Below are 25,074 nucleotides of genomic sequence, written 5' to 3'. Positions count from 1 at the left end.
TTTCTCTGTGAGACATTGTATCAAATGGTTCCGGGAAGAATGCCAAAATTGCCTTTCTTTTTACAGCTCAATTCTAGTTGAAACCTTTCCAGTTTCCTTCTTTTCTATTACATGTTTCAGTCGTATTGTGATAACGAGTATTCATTCATTTCATTCTTTTTGTATAGATGTTTTAGTAACGTGATAAATATTGAAAATGAAGAATTTGTTGAAAAGTTGTCAATCACGGGATGGGGAAGTCATGAATGTCGCTCGAAGTGTAGAGTCTATTCAGTAGTGGAAAACGGCGAAGACCAACACTTCACACCAAATTGAGCCCTGCAACATCATCGTCTTGTGAGAAAAACGTTGTTTTCCATTGGGAAACTCACGTTTACATATCTCTGGCTGAGAAACCCGTCGCAGTCCTCATCCCAGACACATTGAATTGCAGTTCTAAAAATCAAATTTAAAATGACTAGCAGAAAATTGCATTTTTCACGTTGCTCCGTTTCCGCATTGTTCTGCTATCATTGTCTGGACAATATACTTGTAACGTGGTAGTTGGAGTCCTGAGAATCGAACATATCTTCAAGAAATACTACTAATAAGAAAAACCTTTCAATTTTTCTCGAATCGCCGCCGAGATATCTCTGGACGCCTGGTCAGCCTCGTTTTCATCATAGGCTATCATACCTCCCAGTTTTTCTCCGAGAACTTCCTGAATCATGGCGGTCACTGCCTTTGGACGAAATCTTGACAAAAAATAAAATGTTTAAAAATTCCATGCGACATAACTTACTTTTGTCCTGGAGTTGGTCGGAGAACAAAATTACGATTGTTAGCATCTTCCATTGCGAAAATGTCAAAAAAAGAAGACAACGGAGAGAAACATATGCTCGAGTGCGCCTTTCACCGACTTAGTTGTCAAGGAGACGGGGGCTTGGGTGAATCAATAACCGCTTGTGGAGAACGCCACAAGTGAGGGAGACAGAGGGGATTAAAAGGGGATTATTATTGAGCGCAACATGTGTTTGGAATTGAAATTGAATGGAGAGTGAGAGCCTCTTTGAGCAAAAAAGATTTGAATGGATCTGGAAAACACGGGTGCAAAAAAATGGGAATTAATACATTTTCTTCGTTGACACAAAAATTATTTTGGAAGTCTCGAAACAGCTGAAATGCCTGAAAAAAACGTTGTTATTTCATCTTCTAATATTCATTCATGATAGTTCAAGATTTTGCATAAAAACAAAGATATGAATATTGGAGAAGCATGAGAAGAAATGTGACAGAGGAATTTATAAGAATCAGGTGGTAACCAGTGAAAAAAAATGAACATAAAATGTATAGACAGGAAGGGAAACGAATCGTGTCGGTGTTCTTTTACACCCGGAAAAGAACTCATCACAAAGAAAATTCGTGAAGGAGAAAAAATTAGAACAAAGAAAAGAATTTAAAAAAAAACAGCTCATTGTGGTAAAAAGGAAAAAAGCTACACATTATGTAAATTAATGGCGAAGGTGTTCATAGAGACCATACAAGAAATGAAAGTACCCGTGACAGATTGGAAGACTAGGATGATTGACTAAACAAAAAATTGATTATTTTGGTACAAGATTATGTATATACAGGATTACAAGTTAAGCGGTTGCAAATAGAGATATATCATCTTCCTTCTTGCTATCCAGAAGTGGCTCCGTAGAGTATCCTGTTTGGAAAGTGACACCACTGGTCTCTGAATAACATTCAGAACCACCGTCTGATCCAGTGTTCTCAGAAGTACCAGGAGAATGTGTGAAGCTCGTTTCCGCAATCTCGTCTTGATACCGATTTATATTTGTACGGCAGGAGGCAACAATCGACTTCTCAATGATTGGCTCATATGGGAGTCCACCACGGATTTTGTCAAACACGTGGTCTTCAAGAATTTCAACAGCGGTGATACGTTTCGACGGTTCCATATGCCAGCATTTGACCATTAAGTCATACATCTCTTGTGGGCAACGTTCCGGTTTCAGTGGTCTCATTCCTGTAAGTATAATAGCTGAATATGAGTCAACAGGTTTGCGGAGTCATACCGGCCAATGTGAAGGAAGACACTTCCAAGTTGCTGAGTCCATCGAACGGTTGTTTTCCATAAGCCATACATTCCCACATTGTTACTCCCAGAGCCCTGTAATAAAGTTCTCACAGTAAACAAAATTTGTTTACAACTTGATCACTTGATCTACGACATTATCTCAGAACATCACCGGGCGTATCAAAAGATGATCAGTTCCCCGATAAAAATACAGTGTGTAGTCTAATCGTGATCGCGATCAACAATTTTCGTGTTTTCTAGCCACCGTCCTCCTTGTTACACATTCAAATGAAAAAAATAGTTTCTTCATCTCACTTACCAGATGTCGCTCATAAACGTGAACCGATGAGACTGAACAGCTTCTGGGGGTAACCAACGAACTGGAAGGGCTCCTTGATGATCCATGGTGTAGTAGTCAGAGTGATCGTACAGGCGGCGGGACATTCCGAAATCCGAGATCTAGAAAAAATATAAATGGTATATGAGACCTGAATAACTATACCTTAATTCTCAATGGTGGTCGTTGCAAATGACTAGGCGCTCTCATGTCAGAATCTCCGGCTACTAAACAGTTTCTGGCTGCCAAATCACGATGGACAACAGATTGAGTGACGAGGTAGCAGACTCCAACGGTGATCTGAATAATATTTTTTTTTTTCAAAATAGAGATACAGCCTACTTCTTTGATAATCCATTTCAACTCATCATTAACCAGTGGCGGTGGGTATTGCAGGTACAACGACTTCATTGGTGACCGTTTCTCCAAATACGTTTTGAGATCTCCTGAACACAAAACATAATTTCTATTTTCTGTTTTCACATTCTCATGACTCCATAAACACTTGAACTTTCAATCTATTGTTGCAATACTAGAGGCATCCCTCTCATGCTTTTCATCCGTTTTATTCTATTGCTCATGATTTTTGATGCAATGTCAATGAGCTTTCTACGGAGAGACGGCGAGTGCTGAATAGCACTCAACTTGATAATGTATGAATATCTCAAGCTTGGAATAGAAAATGTGCCCACGGGGCAGTGGAAGAGAGCAAAATATATTTGATGTAGTATTAGAGTGAGAGAGAGAAAAAAATTGTTTTTGACAGGGTACTTCTTTTTTTAAATATCTATTTTTTAAGTTTGTTCATTAAAAAAGCATCTTAGAAGAAACTAACCAAAATTCATGTGTTCAAAAACAAGCAAGAGGTTGTAATTGTTACGTGTCATTCCGTACAACTTCACAATATTCGGATGATCCAGATCTCTCAGAACTTGTGCCTGAAATTTATTACATATGTATATTGTTTACATATAGTTTCCAAACACTAAAATTTTACATTTCTCATCACTTTCATACCACTCATCGCAAAAGAAAAACAAAAACAAAAAACTTTGACCACTGAGCGGATCGAACGCCCAACCTTTCGATCTGGAGTCGAACGCGCTACCATTGCGCCAAGCAGTCATACTTGTCTCCTCAACACGCTGGGTACAAGTGTGTAAAGGAGGCAGGTAAATGAGAGAATTGAGAGGAGAGATGAGAGCGGGTTACTGACTCATCGAAAAGAAAAAAGAAACGGTAATTTGTGATGAGAATCATTTGACAATTTGAGATGAGTGGTATTCTAGTATTCTAGTTGCATTTTCACTTTTATTTCTGCTAAATTTTAAAGATACTGTTTCTAAAAATGACCTCTTTCTCAGTCTCCATGTCTACATGTCGGATACTTTTGATAGCTACACTGTTTGGACCGGTTTGCTCCCATGAACCAAGGTATACTTCTCCAAAATGTCCCTGAAAAAAGATCTCTGTAACAATAATTTTAATCGTTTTCTGACTTTGCCGAGCATCTCGTGAATCTGAATGTTTCCCATGTCAATGAACGGAAGTGTCATATTAGAGTAATCGGAAGCCAATGAATGTCTCTCCTCTGCAATCATAAATATCGTTTATTAATCTTCTATTCATTTGTTTTTCACCTAGTCTCAACAGAGTCTGTTCAGTGTCATGACTGGCCCGTCGTACCATTTCACTGGCGAGTGTGGCTCGTTTACGTAGTCCAGTCACCTTAAAACGGAAACAAAGGTTAAGAGAAATCTAAACATAAAACGAACGCTAGAGACAGATGAAAGACTTTCGGACGATGCGAACTCACTAATTGACTGAAAGAACTAAAATTGCAACAAAAAAAAGAACACAGCTAGCAACAAAGTACACAAATCGTAACTATGTGACCGCTAGTTATTGCATACAAACCTTCTCCCTGAACACATCTCGAATTTTCTCTTTAAAGTAGAGACCGAAGGCAATGACAATCATCAGGAGACAAAACAAAAGAAGAGATATTGTCACGTGAACTCCTTGTTTGTACGGATATTCTAGTCTTACGAAATCTTCCAAGGTGCCATTCTGAAAAAATCCCTTCTGAAATGTTATAATTTCTTTGACTCCTAACGTTGCAGACTATTAATAAATGTGAGATCACTCATATCGTGGGAGAATGACATGACTCCATAAGTTCAAAGCATCAACTTCTTCCCCTCCACTCAAAACTTACAATTACACCTAAATGAGATACGTGCTTTTCAACTGCACCACAATTGCCCATTGTGCAGACTTCAAATCTGAGATCCCCAGACAAGTGATCACCATCTGCAATGTCTTTGGTGAAAATGCGATATGTTCTTTGGTAGAATATGGAGTTGGTCCTGAAATAGTAGCGGGTGTGGTGTGGAATACTTGGTGCATGTCATCTAACCGTTTTTCCGGCCGCACGATTAGACTGGAGAAGAACACCGAGTCGTATTCATTATCCATTACATTTGATTCGGTGTGATTGCTCTGAACCTAAAAGTTAACAACGACTATACCAGGTCTACGCTACAATGGGACTCTGTTAAACTAGATTCCTGCAATGACTGAAAAAATCTCTTCTAGTTCGATTTTCCAAAAATAAGTATTTTCCAAAGTCAAGTGGACTTCCTTCCGTATAGACAGACACTCAAAATTTTCCAAGTGCCTCCATTCATTACAATTCCTCCAACCTGTCACTCTTACCCTGGTTATCGACAAAGTGATATTCTCAATCGGATATCCCTGCACCACAAGAAAATCCGTGTCTCCTCGCGTCTTCTCGACAAACTCCACTTTTATGGGCAAGTTCACACGAAGCTGCAAAAGCGGAAACTTATTGAGATTACTCACACAGCGTTTTGCTGGGGCTTTTCATCCCTTTTCAGATCCTTCTTATTCCGCAATTTTTAATTAGGTCTCATTATGAGCAATAGCACAACACAAACTTGTCACATTTCTTGAATGTGAGCTTCTTTCCGGCTCTTTCTTCATATTTCCTTCATGTTTCCCCCCTCCCGTATTCTTTTCTCTTATTAATTGGGCAAAGGACGTGTAGAGTGGCCCGAAATAAATTTTCTCATTAGACACCGTCATACACAAAAAGAAAATGCTAGCAATAAACTTTGGTTTCAAAAGCTATTGGATTTTTTTCAAGGAGAAAAGGGGAAAGGAAAAATATAATCAAATTGGACATTGCACAGGTTGAATGAATCAAAACAACCAATATCGAAAATTAAATAACGTGATTTGGTATTGGTAGCGAACTTTACTAAACTAGAATAGTGTATGAAATCGGTTCATACATCAAGAAATTGCTTTTTTGAAACAACCTACCGTAGTCCCCGCCGTGTGATTTTCTGTGTTCACTAACATTTATTTATAACTAGGCTAACTTGCAGTGATTCATATGCAAGCGAAAGTTGATCAAATTTTTCTCATTATTCTATATACATTTTCTCCCGATTTTTATTCACATATGTGTGCCACAGATACACCTTGCACACAGAAACCACCTGAAAGCATAGTTTGCAGCTGTTTGAGATCAACAAACAATTGTTTCCGATTGATATATCTCACCTCAACTTTGGTTGTCAAAAAATCTACACAATGCCAGCAGATAACACCAATCAGGCCCATGTCTTCTCGCGTCAAGTTAGTAATCACCAGGTCTGCTGTTGATTGCGAAACCAACTCTTCATAGTTATGACGACTCTTTGCAAATGCCCATTCGAAATATGGTCTGAAAAGAAAAAGGATGTGCACTTTGATATTGGGATTGAAATCATAATCTTATCATGTCATATCAGGATTATCTGCCTCTTTTTTGAGCCTAACGTCAATCGCGTATACATAATCGGAAATTAAATTTATTTTCAACCATGGGAAATAGTAATGGTGTGTTTTCAATACCTGACTTTGCTCATTTTTGAAAAAAAGTACGAATGAACTTTGGATTCGAAAGAGAAACATGATAATGACAGTGTTTCCGATTTCAGGTTTCAGGTTTGAGTTTCCAGGTTTTAAGTTTAATAGAAGACACGTTCATTTCCAAACACTGAATTTCAAGAATGATATGATTTCATTAAAGAAAGGAGTTGTTGATTTCTTAATTATGCGTACCCATTTTGTTATTCAGCTGGCCGAAAAGAACTGGGTTCTTACTGCCGAACACGTCACATCGAACGGAGAGAGGAAATGAGAGAAAAATGCACGTGCATCTCGTGTTTTGTTCTGTTTTTTGTTACGGGGCAATAAGAATTTAACGTAAGACTGAAAGCAACTCGAGCGGAAGTTTCACAGGCAATATCTGACAATTCAGATCGAAAAATAAAATTAGGACTATACTTTTATATTTCATGAGTCAGAAATCACTTTGATTTAGTTATTTTCCATATCGCGGGAAATCGAAAAGTTGTAGTTTTCGGAATTGAAGTTACAAGAAATTCTGCTCGATCAAGTTTTCCTCGTGTGGTGAAATAGAATAATCTAATTGAATATATTACACCCACAGCAACTTTCTGAGAGAAACTTGAAGTAACATTTTGTGTTTTCTGAGCTTCGGTGGATATTCTAAATATATATAAATAAATTCAAAGACGTGTTCTCATCTGAAAAATACTTCCGTCTTTCCTGTACTCCCAAAACCAAAATCTTCTTAGGCGGTCTGATCTCCGCTAGTCTTTGAACAATAATATCTTCAAAAACGAATTTTCGAAAAACAAAAAATTCAAATTCACCTGACAGGAAAAAAAGACTATAAAGAATACGCACTATATAAAAACCAATATGATCAGGACTTACTTGTCAATAGTCCTATTGATGAAACTATCCCGTATGTCAACATGAATTGTCACATTCTCTCCACCATTTCCAGTTATCATTGTCTGGTTGATTTTCATGTATGCTGAGTCACAATCCGGCACGCATCTCTTCAGAGATAAGGGTTCCTTGAGTTTTCCAAAACTCCCATCAGCCTTCATCCATTGGTTTTGACAGTTGCATTCGATCGGGCATTCTGTGAGGTCCACTATCCTCAGGGTATCAGTATAGACACTTTGCCATTGGAGAGTTCTCAGGTTGCACTTGTTGAAGTGAACGTATCGAATATTCGGGAAAACGTCAGTAAAGTTCCAGGGAAAGTCATTGAACGCGCAGTTGAATGTAACATTGGTAACTGTTGGCCAAGGCCCATAGTCTATGAAATCATCTCTCAAGTCGTCACAGCCACTGACGATTATAGCTTTGGCAGTTCCATTGAAAGCAAACAGGTAGTCACATCGTTCAGTATCCTTGCTCACTTTCACACATTCTGCATCAATAGTGAAACCCGAAAGGATTGGTTCTGCGGCGACGAGGATGGGAAGTATGAGAACTATTCGGAGAATCATTGCAGTTTATGCATCCACTGGGTAGAATACGAGGAAATGGCTGAAACCAACCACGTCAGTGATAGGATAGAAAGAGCGGAGAAATGGACAATGTGCAAGTCTGAGAAATGTTATTTTTGGTGATCAGAATTTTGAAGCATGGGGAATCATGAGAAAATAGTTTTGAAAGCTAGTTCTGAACAGGAACTAAAATCGTCCATTGATAATACAAAATGAGTGGTATAACTGAAAACAAACAGGATCAGACAAACAGAATATAATGAAAGCGGATATAGAGAGATGCTATCGTCTCAAAATATGGAACACGGTGATATTCAATTTGTCTGATTAGTCTCATGGGAACTTTGAAGTTTTCATGTTTGGAACTCTCGACTAAAACTTATAATTTGAGGTTGTGGGCTGTGTATAATGATAGCTTTTTATCACTTGCTACGTTTATAACAGTATTAGGGTAGTGATTAGAGGGGGCGTGTCATAAACATTTGGGAAGCGACCATACAATTATATTGGTGTTGATAAGTTGGTGTAGCTCAAGAAGATCAAAAGTTCCGGTTGGAGGGGTTTCCTCGGTTTTGAGTTATGGTGTGCCAAGGAAAAAAATTGGAAAAAAGACAAAAAAGAGCTTCTGATGAGATGAAAGAGTAGAGACTATGAGAAAAACAAGTGAGGTTGACAGTGAAAGTGGACAGGAGGGTGGGCAGAAAAAAAAAGTGTTTAGTATGTATGCCTATCTTGAAGAAGTGAAAGAAATGAGAAATAGGAGGGAGAAAAAGCAAGAAAAAAGAAAAAGAGAGAAAGCCTGGGAAGGAGTCCACTTCTTTCAGAAAAGAGAAAACGGAAGAAAAGTGGGAGGGACCGAGAGAGAGGCGGAGAGACCTCTGTTAGGTGTGCGCGGCGCGAGAGATCACAGGAAGCCGGCCTTGCTTGGCTTGGGCTGAAAAAAAAAACAGAAATAGCTAAACCGGAGGAACCGGTAGACGAAGAAAAACTAGAGAAGGAGAAAAAAAAACGAAAACACGGTGCCGCAGACGACGTGACGACGACAACATTGATGATGAAGAGATAGAAGGAATGAGAGAGTTTTTCTGGTTCTCTGGAGCCCCTAGCGGCTCTTTTTGCCTCTCGTACGATATTATGCAATTCTGTTTTTGTCTGCCCCCCACGATGAATCTATCTTGTTTTCCCTTTTTCATAATTCACGTGTCCCTCTGCTCTTTCTAGCTTTCTTCCCTTCCTCTCTACTTGTATTTTCTAAAATTCTAGCCACTTCTTATCTCTACTATAATTCAGTCGTGTAGACGTACTAATCGAACGGGGAACATGAGAACCGTATATAACAAGTACATGGTTATAGTCCGCTTATAGGACAGGACCGACGATGAAAGAGGAAAAAACGGGGGAAGCGAGTGTTGACAGCTTTCGGCTTCGCTGGGTTATTGGATGGAAATGAGGGAATGAGGGAAAGGAAAAAGGAGAAAAAGTTTGCAAGAAAATGAAATAAGAAGGGCTTTACTCTCTCTCTCTCTTTTTCTGACAACTTTTTGCTCATCCAACATAGTGAAACAACTGAAAAGATGCGAAAATGATGTTTAGGACAGACTCCGTTAAATTTGGTTCGCGGGGATGAAAACAAACTCAGGCATGCAATCTTGGTCTTGTTTCGAAATTCGATTGCAGGACACTGTGGTCTTATCTAGCTTCTAGCTTTGGAAGTAGGTTCAGGATCACAGCCATTACTCAATAACATAGAAGTGAATCAATAATTTCAGATTTCCTCGACTGAACGGGTGACAAAAATGAAGCGACACTAGTAAACAAACCAGACTTAACTGCTACTTTCATTTCGAACACAATATTTGGCGTTCAGACATCTGCCGTTCGCATATGAACATGAAATTTTCTCAGGGCAGAACTTGGAATGTGAAAACAAAACTACCATTGTCCTTTGTGTCTAGTTAAAATGCAGAGAGACTGAAAAGCAGTATGTCATTTTAATGTTCTGACGTCTGTCTAGCAGTAGCAAAAATTAGTGGTCATTAGGTCGAAATATTAAATTCTAAAATGTTTCACCTGTCTGTGAGTCACCTAGTAAACAATCAAAGGGTTTAAACGGGAGAATGGTTATTACAGTCTGTCTGGAATTCTTCGAAATATACATTACGTTCTTTGATTCACAGGCATACTGATGTATGATACGCTAAGCACCTATTGTTAATATCGATTCTTGAAGGATCAGCGGCATGAAAAATAATTGCTGTATTTTGAAACAATTGAGTCTAATTTAGTATACTGAATAGAAAGCATCAAAGAAAGAAAAAAAAGAGAAGCTCCTTCATTTTACATTATATTCCCCATCGGACGCCAACATCCACCTCATTACCGCGTTTGATGAGAGGCATGTAAGGAAATGAGGTCAAGAATTGAAACGAGAAGAAGCCCTCTTTTGTCTTTTTTGTGCTCTTCACAGTGTCGTGCAATTTCAAAAAAAAAAGAGGAGACTCATCTTACAAGGTACTTCAGAGTAGTTGTATTCGACGAGAAGTGGATCGTTGTTTCCTTCATGCATGAGTTCTTGTGTTTTGAGCTAATCAAGCTTCAAGTGCAATTTTTTATGACTTGAGTTGTTATTATCGTCCTTGGGCAGATAGGATCATCAACATTCGTCAGAGTTTCAAAGAAGACTTCTAAGGTTACCGTAGTCAAACCATAAGAACACTTCTTTCAAAAACTGACATGATTTGAAAAAAAACAATGAAAAGAGTTATATATATATATATATATATATATATATATATATATATATATGTATATATAACTCTTGATTAAATCTGACAACAAAGTCGTTTGTTCCACCAATTCGTACACTTTCGAGTTGATTAAAAATGTATTTATTGGTATTGAAAACGAACTCGGAAATGGTTCAGATTTTGCAAAAATTTATTTCAGGAGAGTGATGTGGGAGAAAATGGAACGAATTGAGAATGGGGGTTCAAATACGAGAGAGAAATCATGTTTAAAAAACGTACAGTTCTTCTAGAGAGATTATATAGGAGCTCATGGTATTTTCATTAATAAACATTGAGAAACAAATTTTTTTTTGGAATCTAAATATACATGTTATGACTGTAAGCAGGTGTATCTCCCTGTTTTCTGAGCAACTTCAGTTTTCGAAAATTTTAGCACCTATTCCATACTTTCTTGTTTTAGTGAAATTACTTGACAGACCAGCTGACCGAGCGCAGTTTCGTACTTAAATTGTTTACTCTAAACTGAAATTGATAAGACATTCGTTATTTGAGTTCTACTTTCCAACCAAATTCCTCCAAATTTCACAATGGTTCTACCAGTTGTAGTTGGAATTGCAGCAGCTGCAGTATGTGGAATTTTAGCTACTTACCCAGTGTTTCGTAGCTGTGTGCGAAAAAGTTAGAAAAATAATTAATGTATGTTCAATCTTCAAATTTTCAGATGTACCCTCAGTTGAGTGGGTTCCGGATGGGTGGGGTCCGGATGACGAAATTGAGAAAAAGTTATATGTCGAAAAAATGAAGTGAGTTGTTTGTTGCATTGTATTATGTTGCATTGTATTATCAAAAGATTTCGCAGTGAACTGATGGAGAAGCCTTTGTTCGCGGATTCCGAAGGATCCGGTCAATATCATCGTAATTTGACATCAAATTGATTCGTTATTATTAATTGTTTAGACATTACGTTTTGTATCATACAACTTTCTATTCTGTAGCGTTAGTAACGAATTCAATAAAATCATGATAATTTTGTTAATATTATATTTATCCAGATTCCACTCGTTTTTTGTAGTTCTCAAACTGATCTTTTGAAAATGCTTCAAGTTAAGACAACGTACGCTCAGTTTTTGAAACATTCTAGTGGGATTAGTGACAGTAAGAAGATTCAATTTTATAAACATATGTGCCGAAAGTTGCAAATGTTTACACATTCCGCCTCCAAAAAATTTTCTAGTTTCATTTCAAAAAGTTGTTTCTTTTATAAACAATTTTAGACACTTTGGAATTAACACTAAAATTGTAAACAGTTTTCCTCACTATCAGATAGTTTTTATAGCGAGTTAAGAGTGAACAAATCGTTACAGTTCATGATAACAAGTATTTTTGGACGATTGGCTTGTTTTTCCTTTTTTTTCGTTTTTTCTCCAACATACTGGGTGTAATATCGAGTTTGGTTATATCACTTGCTATTTTACAGCTTACATTAAGTCTAATCAATTTAGCTCTCATATTCACAGTTATATATTTTTTTAATTTCCAATATATTAGACGTTTTGCAACAACTCGTGCTCTATCGTCATAATTGATAACATGTTTTTAACCACTCAATACTTCCTCTCTAGTTTCGTCAGACTCATATACTGTGAACACTTTTCAGACTCCCCAAATGGTTGCCCCTGTAGTCGTTCCGGTTGCAATTGCTGTTGGTGCTACTGTAACAGTATCGGCTGTTATTATAACTACTCTCCGTATTATCAAAAGGAAAATATTCAAAAAATTCGAAAAAATAAAGAATCGAAACCGTGAGTGGTCTGAGAGAAAAAAATTATGAAACTTATAATAATTCTTTCAGTTAAAAACTGCGAATCTCTGATAATAATCTCGGACATAAGCAAGCAATGCGAATATGAAAAAAAAATTGAGTGAGTTTTCATCAAAGTTACCTAGAATTTCAAGTTTTTCTCGTTTCAGGAACATTGTCAAGGCAGATTAAACAAATGTTCGTCGACTTACATTTATGCGTTTGCTATGATATTATGTTCACTCCATTTTTCATGTTTTTACCTCACATCAAGAAAAGTTTCTGCAATTAGGATATTATTGTATCACAATTATGTTCACAGTTTCAAAGAAAAAGGCCGACACATTCGAAAAAATGGAGAATTACCTTCCAATCCTATACCCCTTCAAAATATAATACTGTTTTCTTACTGTGAACAAAAATTGAACTTATTTTTGAGTTTACATGTTTGACAGCGTTGAACTGCATTTGTCATTTTGATAAACGTTGATATTTATTTTCTAACAACGACCGTAAACAAAGTAAACACTGGACAAACTTCATTATAAACACCATGATAGACTTCTCATTGAAAAAATCTGACTTGCTGTGAAAAAACTGGATGAGTATGTCAATCCAAAAACCGTTTCCATTTAAATAGAAATCTAAGTGATCAGCTCACTGAAATCACAAAAAAACATTAAAACATGTATCGGAAGGCAAACAAAAAAAAACATAAAACCGACAAAGGAAGAGATCTATAACCGAGATATGCATGACATGTATGAATTTGTTTTGGAAATTAAAAGTTATTTTTGGAAATTCAAACATAGACGGCAGCTGGAGAAGAATTACTTCCTAACTTCTTGCAAAGCCAACGGAAGCGGTATTGGGGGAGTACAGTCACAGTGATGATTGGGTTGAGTATCTGCAAAAACTCAAATTCACGGTTTGTCGGAATAAGAAATGAACACAAAATAAACAATTACTCACCGCATTGAGCGAGACAAAGTAGAGGCAAGTCCAAGAGAAGATAATACTTCCGCAGCTTATTTCTCCAGATTCCTAAAAATATTATATTACGACGAGACCAGGAAGAGATTAAACTAACACGTGGCGAAAGTTGACGTTGAATATTGTAGATCCGATATGGTAGCAATGTCCCGACTGTGAAGATCGTTGTCATGAAGATGAAATAGAAGGTACGGAGGCGAGTGGCAAGGGCATGAGACGAGTTTCCGTTTTCTTAAATTAATCGTTGTGAAATGTCTACAAGGACAATTACTTACCATCGGAGAGTTTGCTTCTGTGAGACGTGACCACATTCAAAATGTAAATGGCGACTCCCAGTGATGTTAGGCTTGGCGCAATACAAGCCGATACAGTGAACACGATGTACATGACAACTTTGTTGGGAAGAATCATGAGTTGACGGCAATCATCCTCACAGGTAAAACACTCGAGATACCAGCAGAGGAATACGAAAACAAAACATCCAAACCAGACAAAAAGGGCCAATGAGACACCTTTGAAAGATGTGACCATGTTGGCGTACCTAAAAAAATTTAATTTTTTTCTATACCAGAGATTTTTGACCCTACCTTAGTGGAAACTTGAAATAGAGCAATTTATCAGCGTTGAGGAGGATCAAACTCAAAGATGATGCCGATAATCCAACCCATGTTAGGAACTGCAATAATTGTTGGTTTTTGCTCATCGAGTTACCAGAATCTATTTGGGTATTTTCTCTAAATCCCTTTTTTAATCTTTCTCCCCCAAACCAAATTTTTTCAATTCCCAAAATAAAATGAAATACATACATGTTGAGCGACGTTAATCCATTGTGGTGGTTTTATAATTTCCTGTTCTCGAAGTTGCTCGATTGGATAGCAAAAGCTGGTTAACAATAGATCACCCAGAGTCATACTGAGAAGAAAAACGTGGAGGCATTCGTCACCGGTCGCTCTGCGGATATACTTCACAGCTTTCACCAGTACGTAGATCTGGAAGAAAAAAGTAGATGAATTGAATTGCTTTTTCATCAAAACATGTTGTTCGGTTTAGATGGTGGCAAAAAAACAGGAACACAAGAGAGTAAATATGAAAGAGACGGTGAAAACAAGGTTCGTTTTACGGGAACAGGCAAAAATACAATATTTGTATGTATGTCTGAAGCGATTTTAAGATTTATGTTAGTCATATCGAATACGTATTTGTTCAGAAAAAGAATAATTGTTCCAAATATAGATTTTTTACATGTAGGAAGTCATTCATCATGATAGTGCTGAGGTTAAGCAATATAGAATTTTACTATATGACTGTTAAATTTTCTTAACGAAAACCCCGAACCCCCATTTTTGCATCATTTTTGACGTGAATCGTCATTCTCATCAATTCCAGTGTCTTCTTTCTGACTCTTGAACTGAAACCCCTTCAGATTTTTCATCCAAGTCATTCAGTCATCCAACATGACATAATAGTATATCATCAGACACCCCCCTGTCATATCATTATCTCACCTGAAGAAATGTGGAGAGGAAGCACGAAACAAGAAGGAAGTATTCAAAAGACTTCAGATAGTTTTCCATGACTCGCATTGTGAGAAACTGAAAATTTTAAATCAAATACGTACACTACGTTTATATAAAATTAAGAACTTACAGCAGACTCGGCGCAAATTGGTTCTTCCTCCTCTAGCTCCATCAGAGAAGAATTATCAAAGGCTAGTGGATCCATCTGAAAACGAAAAAATGAAATAAAATAATGGAAGCTGAAAAAGTATGAAGATAGCAACGGAAATGAAGTTGAGGAGAGCGTTATGGATACGTCAGAGATAGAAAACTTCCTATTCTATCACTTTTTCCAGGCCTAATGATTTCTATTCTTCTCATCCAGCTTTTTTCCATGCAGACCAATCTCAGGAGCAGGAAGCCTAAGTTTGTGTCCTTTTAGGACATTTGATTCATAAAACATACTGGAAAATGAGGGAAAAAATATGAAAATGGATACAGAAGAGGGGTGCTCCCAGAATTTTTTTCATCACTATTGAATAAGATTTTCAGAAAAGAGATGAGCGGCGAGGATTTGCGAAATTGCCGGGCCGGATTAACACTATCTGTCGACAACGGCTAGATAAAAGACTTCGAGACACGAGAGGGTGGATGATTCGAAAGGAAGTTTCCAGATCATAGGAAAAAGGAAAAAAAAGATTTTTTCTTAGTAACAAAGAAACCTTTTTATACGGATTACTCATCATTTCTATATACGTTGATTGTGGAGTGGGAGGTCTAGAAGGTCTAGAAAAAATCTTCGAAACTAATATAGGAAGGATTACGGTATCTGTTGAAATTGGTTGAAACCGTGTCAGTTATAATTTTCTATTTGACACCAGATATCAAAATGAATATAATCATTACTCCCACTGATTCTAGACAATGAAAAAATGAAGTGATTTATCCTTTCTCCAGATTTTGTATTGTCCAGACATTTCATTGCGTCATTTACATTATATAACGCAGTGAGACCACGTCAGACACTTCAAAAATAAAACTCTAATGGAAATGGTTGGAGAAAAGCTTACAATTGTTGGTGCACCGGCCCAATTAAGATGGGGGGGGGGGGGGAGAATAAAAATAAAAGTTCCGTGTTTCTTACTACAAATAGGATAGAAAGTAGGCGATGTCTTAAACGAAACTTGGAATTCTTCATTTATTCGAGTTCTGTAGACTAATGCTGATTGGAATATTACTCGGAATTAAAGTTTGGAACTTTTCTGAAAAAACTGAATGATTTTGGAATAATGATATGAGTCAGATTTCATAATCTTTTTTGAAGTTATTTTCAAAATAAAAAGATAATATTAAGTTCATTAGTTGAACAGGAAAGACAGAACTTAAGTTTATAGAGCATGCTCCAGAAAACTAAGAAGAAGGCGAGCACTAAGTGCGGAAAAAAAACACAATCAAGTTATTATGTTTCTTGATGCGAGATGAGTGAGGTAGCATAAAAGAAAAGGAAAACCTAATCCAATTGTGTTCAAAAACCTTTGACATCATTGCGGGACTGAAAGAGAAAAGTTCAGGAGAGATGAAGGGCATGAATAAAATTGATGAACGCATGTGATGATTTTCAGTTTCAAAATGATGCAATGAGAAAAAGAGAAAAAGAACTGAAAATCGAGAAGAGAAAATATAGAGAATGCGTCGATGTGGAAAAGAATGCTCCGCCCATTCTTTTTTGCTCTCACTGATTGTAGTCCTGATACTGAGAATGATGCCACTACACGCGCACACACCTAGCCAGCCGAAATCACCAAAACTATTTCAGGAATCCTACTAATCCGTTTTTCTCCGCCATCTTTTCCTCCTCCTCTTCATTTTTCTTCCCTCTCCTACTTCTCATCGTATGACACAACAACCAATTGCCTAGTTTGAGTTTCGTCAGAATTTCTTGACAACACCGTGAGAAGTTGTGCATAGTAAAGGTACAAGCGCGACGTTTCATCTACCTAAAAATACATTTCTGCAGAACGTTAGTCATCTAGAGTATGCAGAGTGCCGTGCAAAACTTACAGAACATTTTTAACTGGAGAAGAAAACACATTTACTCATGGAATCTAATTTAATCTTTGATAAGTAGACGTTTTATGATTTTTGAAGCTGTTATGGTTATTAATGACTGACATTTTCCAAGATTTACAGTTTTCAATAAGATAACAAAAAATAATGCATAATCCTTGAAGTTAGAGCCTATTGTTTTTGAATAATTCTCCTAAGCAGAGAAGGGCAACGAATTGAAATTTAAACATTGCTAAGATTCATATACCCCGAATAGACCGACACTTAGAATTTGAAAATTTGGGTCAATATCTAATTGTTTCTAAATCTTATTTTTTCAAATTTTCGAATGAGTGACAGGTACCCAAGCCTACATTATTTTTACCGCGTTCTCTTGACTTTGTCAATCAACCTATGCATGAGTTGAGTGCAGAAACCAAAGAAAAAAACAAGCAAAAAAAGAAAAAGGACCTAAGACGCGTGCGTTTCTGGCTATTGTTTGCAACATAACTCATCTCGCGTGCAGATTTATTTTGGGGACCCAGAAGGTTTTCGGCGACAAAAAGATGAATGGGAAGAAGAAAAAAGGAAGGTGCGTCTGACCTCAACCCACACGAATAATTGATGTCAATTGAGGAAGATAGATACAATAATATAAAATGATTTTGAATCTTAGGCTCATTGAATTCATTAAAGGTTACTCCAACAAAAAACACTTCAGATTTATTGAAAGCGGCACTTTCAAGCAGCCTGAGGGTGCTTTGAGAGAAAGAGAGTGGAATTCTAGTGAAAGTGTACTTTTATCTGACAGCGAATCACAACCTAAGTGTATAAATAACCACCGGCGGAAACCGAAACGAAACCCAAAAAATAGAAGCAAATGTCAGATGAAAAACAAGGTTTCATATCTGCAAAAGATCGAAACATTCTCTATGGACGAAAAAATCAAAAATAGCAGTACAAAGGTGCGTGGAGGAGTATATGATTGGTACTATTGAAAACATATAATTATATCACCTATTCTTGTTACCAACCAAACTAGCTTTATATATTTCCGAGAGTCTGCTCATTTGATCACAGAAATAATTTATAGTTAATTGAATGCCTGACAACTTTTTTTTGATGGTCCGGTTTTTGAAATTGTCTCATCGTCTTTCTTCAGATACTGGAAACTATAGTTGACTATAAATTAAAAAAAAAGAACCACACCAGAATTGAATTAATGACAAATGTATGTATACCCGAAGAATGCAATTGAATCACACCCGTATCCGGGGGTCAGAAAATTAATTTCGCGAATGGACCGGGTTATAACATAGAATTGGAAAAAATGTTACAAATCAGAAATTAATTTTAAGAATGTAAATATAACTAGAATATGTATATTTTTGACCAAAACTCCAAAACTAAATACCTCCTAAAGTTTTCCAATAAAAGTCATGCCTATCTAGTGTTTTCCTTTTCTTCTCTATGTTTTTTTTCCTCCTTTACAGATTAGACCGACAATTTTTTGGATTAGCGCATCCTGTCTAAGGTGTTACGTGTCTAGTAATTGTTTCAATGCGGAAGAGAAGAAAAAAACAAAGTTTTTTTCTTGGAACAAAGATTGCAGTAAACTGTTTTTTGTTAGAAAAACAGAAAATTTTTCGAAAATCAATTTTTCATAAGAACAACAAGACGATAGTACACACAGTTTTTTCTCATATCCTTAGTAAGCACTTTCACAAAAAATCATGACACAGCTTGAAAATTAGATCAAAAGTGTTTTCTGATTTGTATAACTGACTTACTTATCATTGAATTACGTAAAGAAAAGTAATAATGAGAGTAGTCTTTGTCCTACTCATAAAATGACGAATGAAAAATATGAAGGTGTCGAACAGACCACTTCCCACGGTTTCAATTTTCTACATGCAGAAAAAAAAACAGAAGAAAAAAAAATGTCGAATGGGGTATGGATTTAATTATGTCAGAAGCTGAGAACATCACAAGTTACACTTAATTAGTGAATTGCGTGATCTACAAAAGTTCAGATTTGAAAAACGAAACATTCTGCTTCCGCAGTGGTCTCAAAGTATTTGAACTCATCAAAATCCGAATTTGATTTGAGATTCATTGAAATAACTGAGAAGAACTATTGATCCAATCTTCTGACCTAAAGCTTGAGCCCAAATTTAGAAATGTTGGTTAAAGTGGAACAACAAAGAGCATCTCTTAATCTATTTAGGATGGGTGTGCAAACAAAAAAGTGCGACTAGCCCTGAGCCTGATAATTATTCGATGTTGGATTCTTTAAACAAGGGTCAACTCAAAGGTGACATCACAAAGGGCACGGCCCACGTAATTGGACCGTTTTGGTTTAAGTGCTCTGCTCAATGCTCACGACAATAACTCACTTTCATGAAATTGAAACAAGAGGATGAGTTCTTGTTCTATTTTCTAGTCTCCCAAACAACAGAGAGCATTTTTTGGCAGCTGGAGGACAACGGACGTCCCTCTGGGGAGAGAAAGGAAACAGATATCGAAAAGTTTGTGTTCTGTGAACCGATGTGAAATTAACAAGGGAATTCGAAGAAGGATACTTTTGAAGATAGTGACGAAAGAATCAGGTATTATTCTTATTTTCAGAGTTTGCTACCCGGTCACGTGAGATATGAACATGCGCAAGTTTTTAGTGTACACTATTCGTTCGTAAACTATATATACATTCATAAAGTTAATCGATAAACTGAATTTCAATGCGACACAAAAAAGAACAAAGTAATCAAGAAAATAGAAGACAAAGCTTTAACTGTTGAATAATAACAAGTTGTGGCGTGGTTGAGAGAGAATTTCAACCAAAATAGCCAGAATAGACAAGCAGACAAGATTTTTCCAATTTATCTCAAAATAGCCGTTAAACAGAAACAACAAGCAAAACATGCACTGAAGCAATTATTGAGAATAGATTTGGAGAGGCTTCCCCCCCACGTTGACGTTCTAAGTCCACGTGAATCGAGAAGAGGAAGTTGCCAATTTGAAGTAATTAGGGGTTAAATAATTTCTAGAAATGTGAAAAACACACGAACATTGAGAAAAGTCTAGCCTCAAATCTTACTTTCAGAAAATAACTATTAGTTTGCTGAAATTCATTCTTGTCAAACAAACAATTCACTCAAATTAAATTTTCTGATGCCCTCCATACTTTACAAAAAATTTCATGGAAGACATAAAAAACAAACCACTTTGACTTTTTTTGCTCCACTTCAAATATGATTTTGAAGGGTAGTGCAAGCTTGAAGATTTATTTTCTTCTGGATACATTAGAACTATTCCAAGAAAAAAATTGAGATGGAGATTAGATTTCTTTCATCGATAGAGATTAGGAGGGCACCGGAATAAACATGAATGGGGGAAAAATCTAGACAAAATGTCATAAATGGAAATGCATTCTACAACAATTTCTTAGAGGATTAACGTGAGAAAAGGAATTAGTATGATCGCTTTTATTTTGTCAATAGTTTTCATATTTTGTTGTTTCATTCAAAAACTGTTATCAAAAATAGGAATGGGCCGAACCGGGGATTGAACCCGGGACCTCTCGCACCCAAAGCGAGAATCATACCACTAGACCATTCGGCCACAAAAACAAACTGATTATTTGTAATATGCAAGTGTCGGTGTCCTTCTTATCAATCTTGCGGAGAACCTGTTTTTTTTTGTTATAAAGTCGTTAATCGGACAGTGGAAATCCCTGAAGTGACAATTTTTTTGCATTGAAAATGTGGTCGAGTGGTCAAGTGGTATGAGTGCAAACGGTCCCGGATAAAGTTCGGAAATTCCGGGCCGGGCCCGGCCGACCAAAAAATGTTCCTCAGCTCGCCTCCTGAAGTAAGATTTTGACTATTTTATCCTAAAATTTCAAAACATTTCGACAAAATGTTTGAAAAAATGGAATATCCAAATCCTGGTCCCGGGTTCAATGCCCGCTTCTACTTTTTTTAATTACGGAATGCAAATTAATATATTTAGGCAAGCTTGAGAATAACATAGAAGAAAATAAATTTTATAAAAAAGAAAATTCACTCATTAGCAATCCATTTCAAGATTGATGATTCGGTAATAACAGATGAGGAACGGATGAACACGCTGACGCATGCGTTGAGATAAGAAAAAAAACTTGGAAAGAATGCGAATGACCCGATCAAAAGATTGTCTACAACTATGGATTAATGAGTCATATCATATCGCTTCCTCAAAGTGTAATAATAGAAATTCACGAGAATTTATGAGACTTTTGGATAAGAATGTTCTGGAAGGAAATGATGAGAATAGACTTGCTGACTTGATGGATTAGCTTAAGATTATTCAATTCTACGATGTAAAAAGTACACAAATAGGAAATTGAAAACGAAATTGAAACCAACAAACGAAAAATGATAAACCAGTCAATAGAAGATTGGGTTACTAAAAATATAAACAAAAGATAGAATAAGACTGACATGACTTTGAAAATTAGTTCTTTGCCACTAATTGGATTTTTGAAACATTTTAATGTGTAATGAACTGACCATTATTTTAATAAACTTATTGAAATCAGTCAGAGCGTGAAGAAATACTTCTGAAAAGAATGCGATTTGAAGTTCAATGAAAGAAAATGTGGGCGGATTTTCAGGGCGGAATAACTGAAGATTGGAGCGTGTAGGTGGAGTTCTGAGTAGTGCTGTAGGTGTGGACAAAAAAACGTACTATTTCTAAAAATACATAAAGAGTCTACTAAAGATCAAAAAAATGATTGGAAAGTAATGTTCAAGCTGAAAATGTTTGAGTAGTCGGAAATAATTGGAAAACATATAATAATTATTTTACGAGTTTTTAATCAAAAAATATGAGTGAAGAAAGTTTATACTATCGAATAACTTCTCTGAAGATTTTTTAATTAAGTGTTTTAAGTTGGACTTTCTCACCGAGGAGGAAGTCACGTGAAATATTCTTTGCCCTTTCATTCGGAAAAATAGTAAAGATCAAAAATTTGGAATTTTCTACTTTTTTCGCAAACAAGCTTTCCCTATAATTAAAAACCAAATGGTAGGTTCATAGATACCTTTTCGATGAGTAATTTCAATAACTTTAATTTAACACTAAAATCCTGCAGATAAAAATAAAATCGTAAAGGATCAATTTAAAAAATGATCAATCTTCGAAATTTGTCTAGCTAATCCTTGAATATCAAAGATTGAGAAATTGAAGGTCTGCGAGACTTTTCGCAAATTTTTTTCCCCGAAATTCACATTAAAGATTGATACGTTGGACTCAGATTTTTAGAACGAAAAAAAGTAGAAAGATACTTTCGCATGTTAGTCAAACTTTTTTTCTTGAATTTCTAATTAATCTTCTTGAAGTCGGTGAAGAGACTCGAAACATGTGACAGATGAGAAAATAAGCGTGTTTCAAAAAAAGGTGAAAGAAACTTTGTATTTTGTTTTGATAGTTAGCATGAAAGTTGCAAATAGATAACGAAAAAAGAGTCGTCACACGTTTGACGTCAAAATCTGTGGAACTCCAAAAGATGCAGATAGAAATAGAAGGTCTGCAGATATTTTGGAGAATTGTATCATACATTTATAAAATCCGACGTCAGGAGTTCAATTGTGGGATCAAATTCATTAAGCTAAAGAGACAGACGAATTTTAAAACTGCTATAAAACCAAATGACATTTGACTCTTATGAAGGGTTGAATTGTTTTGACAATACCAAAAAACAAATGACAGTAAAGTTTCAAATAATGTGTTATTATTTTTTAGTTTTTACGTTTTGTAGTTACTACGAAGAAAATAAATAATAGGAATAGTGGTTACAAAATATATGTCTATAACCAGTAGGCAGATTGACAAAAATTAATGAGACTTCAAAGGGGGCCAAACCCATTTTAATCAGAAATTTCATACGCTTTCCGCTACTTGATATCACAAACGCCTAATCACCGCACCTCTCTATCGGCGGCAGCCATCCTCCGCCAACTACGCAAACAAATTTCAATGTCGCAACAAACATGCAGTCATGTCCGAGTGGTTAAGGAGATTGACTAGAAATCAATTGGGCTCTGCCCGCGTAGGTTCGAATCCTGCTGACTGCGAATCTTTTTTGTTGGGTTTTATCAGGGGAAAATCAAAAAATGAAGGTGAGATTTTTTTCTTTATTGCTTTATGTGAGAAAAGAAAGAGCAGTGTGTCATTTTCGTGGTGACGGAGGATATGAAAAGCGGAAGATATATTACAGCACAGTTATAATGGGATCTCCTGATTTTCGGCAACGAAGATCAGAAACACCTGAAGACGATTCCGAAATCATGGATCATAGACCAAAATTGTATAGATTGGCAAGAAATCATTTGAGCTCTGCCCGAATCGATTTGAATCTAATTGAATACAAACATGCCTTGCTTTTCAATCTTTTTAAAGCATAAATATCAGAATAGATAACATGGTACTCGCTCAAAAACTGTTACTGTAACTACAAAAATCTTGGTCTCAATCATATGAATTCGCAAAAAACGTTCCCATAAAACTAATTGTGAATTGTCAGGTCCGAATGAAAGTGGAAATCTATTTCAGTGCAATATTGCAACATCAAGAAGAATAATAGCGTCTAGTTGCGCTTTTCAATAGAATTCGGTTTTTGATGGTTCGACCGGATATGTGTCGAATTTACATGGTTATGAAATAAAGACTATAATGGAATGGAATGGAACAGCATGATATATTTTTTCCAATGTTGAATATTAACAGTTTTTTCAAATGTATAGTTTTGTAATAGATGTTGAACAAAGATAATAATTGGAAACAAAAGCAATTTCTGAGAGTCATTGCCAGTGTTCACTTATAAAATCAAACAGAGGGATATTCACTTTGACTCATCCACCGGACTAGTCACGTGGCGAAATCAAAAATATTCTCAGCCCTGCCTAGCCCGGCCCGGCCTGGCCCGGCCCGCTTTGAAACATGTTTTGAGAATTCAAAATTCTAGCACTTTTTCGCTAAATTTTCGAAAATTTTGTTAAAAAATAAGAATCCATTTTTGAATCCGGGGCGACTAGGCCGGGCAGATGGGCCGAGCCAGACCTGTTCTATTTTTGTCAAGTCTGTCATCTACAACTTCTAACATCAACAGGTACCATTCAAGTGTTTCTGAAAAAAGTTTCGATTTCTGCCATAATTGATGTTTCACTAAGATCACTAATTTTCAGAGATCCAGTTATTTGTCCGTTCGAACCACGTGTTTTGTTCGAAATTTAGTTCATCTTATGACATTATGCATATCAGTCTTCACGCCAAGTCGTCAAACACCATGTTAGGCCTCTCCTAATATAAGACTCTAATTGAGCAGTTTCTAATTTAGAAATCATCATTTCTTCATTCAGTGCTCTCAATTTTATTTTAAATTATTTCAAAATAAGCGTCAATTCGGATAACATAACCTTTCGTCTCAACAGAGAGTATTTTTAAGAGTATTTCTATAAAAACAATTCAATCCTCGCTAAATCGATAAAAATTTTGAAACAGCGAAACAATAATGAATGAAGCGGAATCATAGATAAACCGAGCTCGTGTTTTGCGGCCTCCACCGCCACGCGCCAATTTTCAGAGCAGGAAATTCGATTTTCAACCCATCTCGTTTTGTTATTGGCCAGTTTTTTGTCTTTTTACACATCGGATATTTAACATTTTCTATACTGGAGGCTGAATGTGAGTTTTCCAATTTCCGTTTAGTATCAAAGTTGTACTTTTGAATGTTGGATGGGCTTTTGGGCTCAGAGAGTTCATATCAGTAGACTAGTCAATTGATTTTCTAGGTTATATAAACTTATGTACCACTTGCTTCAGTATTATTTGGTTTTATACATTTTTCTGCTAGAATTTTTGGTTTTTTTTTAACATGAGCATATTTAATGTACTAAATATTATTTTCATATTCACCTGCTTTTTTAGCTATCACCTCAGTTAATTTTAAAAAAGTGAAACATGAATTGTGGTTCAATGAGGTCATATCTGTCAGTATCATCTAATCGAGACAAAATTTTCGAAAGTTGCGCGTGAGAAAAACGAAAGTTTGTTGGTTTACTGAAATTTAGAGAACCACCAAAACGTGACTTGAAGCATTTCGATGAATCATTCAGAATCTCGTTTCAGATTCTAAACTTTTTCTATCAT

At 36.2% G+C, this 25,074-nt stretch overlaps 5 protein-coding genes across 5 annotated transcripts; 2 read left to right on the top strand and 3 right to left on the bottom strand.

The window, feature by feature from the left end:
* Positions 1-270: 270 nt before the first annotated feature.
* On the bottom strand, positions 271-834 carry GCK72_025085 (uncharacterized protein; the record flags this gene model as incomplete). The annotated part of the gene is made up of 5 exons (XM_003094451.2): positions 271-318; positions 372-435; positions 482-551; positions 598-734; positions 782-834. The coding sequence occupies 5 exons, from the start codon at positions 832-834 to the stop codon at positions 271-273; spliced, it is 372 nt and encodes a 123-aa protein (XP_003094499.2).
* Positions 835-1,622: 788 nt separating this feature from the next.
* GCK72_025084 (uncharacterized protein) lies at positions 1,623-7,801 on the bottom strand (the record flags this gene model as incomplete). The annotated part of the gene is made up of 16 exons (XM_053736187.1): positions 1,623-2,011; positions 2,061-2,155; positions 2,382-2,521; positions 2,565-2,699; positions 2,742-2,845; positions 3,235-3,337; positions 3,753-3,854; positions 3,899-3,990; positions 4,040-4,127; positions 4,175-4,222; positions 4,317-4,469; positions 4,618-4,768; positions 4,819-4,901; positions 5,118-5,231; positions 5,991-6,153; positions 7,215-7,801. The coding sequence occupies 16 exons, from the start codon at positions 7,799-7,801 to the stop codon at positions 1,623-1,625; spliced, it is 2,547 nt and encodes an 848-aa protein (XP_053579753.1).
* Positions 6,021-7,924, top strand: GCK72_025083 (uncharacterized protein; the record flags this gene model as incomplete). Its single annotated transcript, XM_053736186.1, has 2 exons — positions 6,021-6,065; positions 7,490-7,924. The coding sequence occupies 2 exons, from the start codon at positions 6,021-6,023 to the stop codon at positions 7,922-7,924; spliced, it is 480 nt and encodes a 159-aa protein (XP_053579752.1).
* A 3,211-nt stretch (positions 7,925-11,135) lies between these two features.
* Positions 11,136-11,483, top strand: GCK72_025082 (uncharacterized protein; the record flags this gene model as incomplete). The annotated part of the gene is made up of 3 exons (XM_053736185.1): positions 11,136-11,208; positions 11,270-11,351; positions 11,408-11,483. The coding sequence occupies 3 exons, from the start codon at positions 11,136-11,138 to the stop codon at positions 11,481-11,483; spliced, it is 231 nt and encodes a 76-aa protein (XP_053579751.1).
* A 1,668-nt stretch (positions 11,484-13,151) lies between these two features.
* GCK72_025081 (uncharacterized protein) lies at positions 13,152-15,064 on the bottom strand (the record flags this gene model as incomplete). Its single annotated transcript, XM_003094455.2, has 8 exons — positions 13,152-13,256; positions 13,322-13,393; positions 13,440-13,573; positions 13,618-13,883; positions 13,930-14,018; positions 14,149-14,331; positions 14,848-14,934; positions 14,990-15,064. 8 exons carry the CDS (start codon positions 15,062-15,064, stop codon positions 13,152-13,154), a joined length of 1,011 nt encoding a protein of 336 aa, XP_003094503.1.
* Between the last annotated feature and the right edge of the window lie 10,010 nt (positions 15,065-25,074).

This window comes from Caenorhabditis remanei, chromosome X (genome assembly GCF_010183535.1).
Source record: "Caenorhabditis remanei strain PX506 chromosome X, whole genome shotgun sequence".
NCBI lineage: Eukaryota > Metazoa > Nematoda > Chromadorea > Rhabditida > Rhabditidae > Caenorhabditis > Caenorhabditis remanei.
This window is presented reverse-complemented; position numbering and strand designations above follow the sequence as displayed.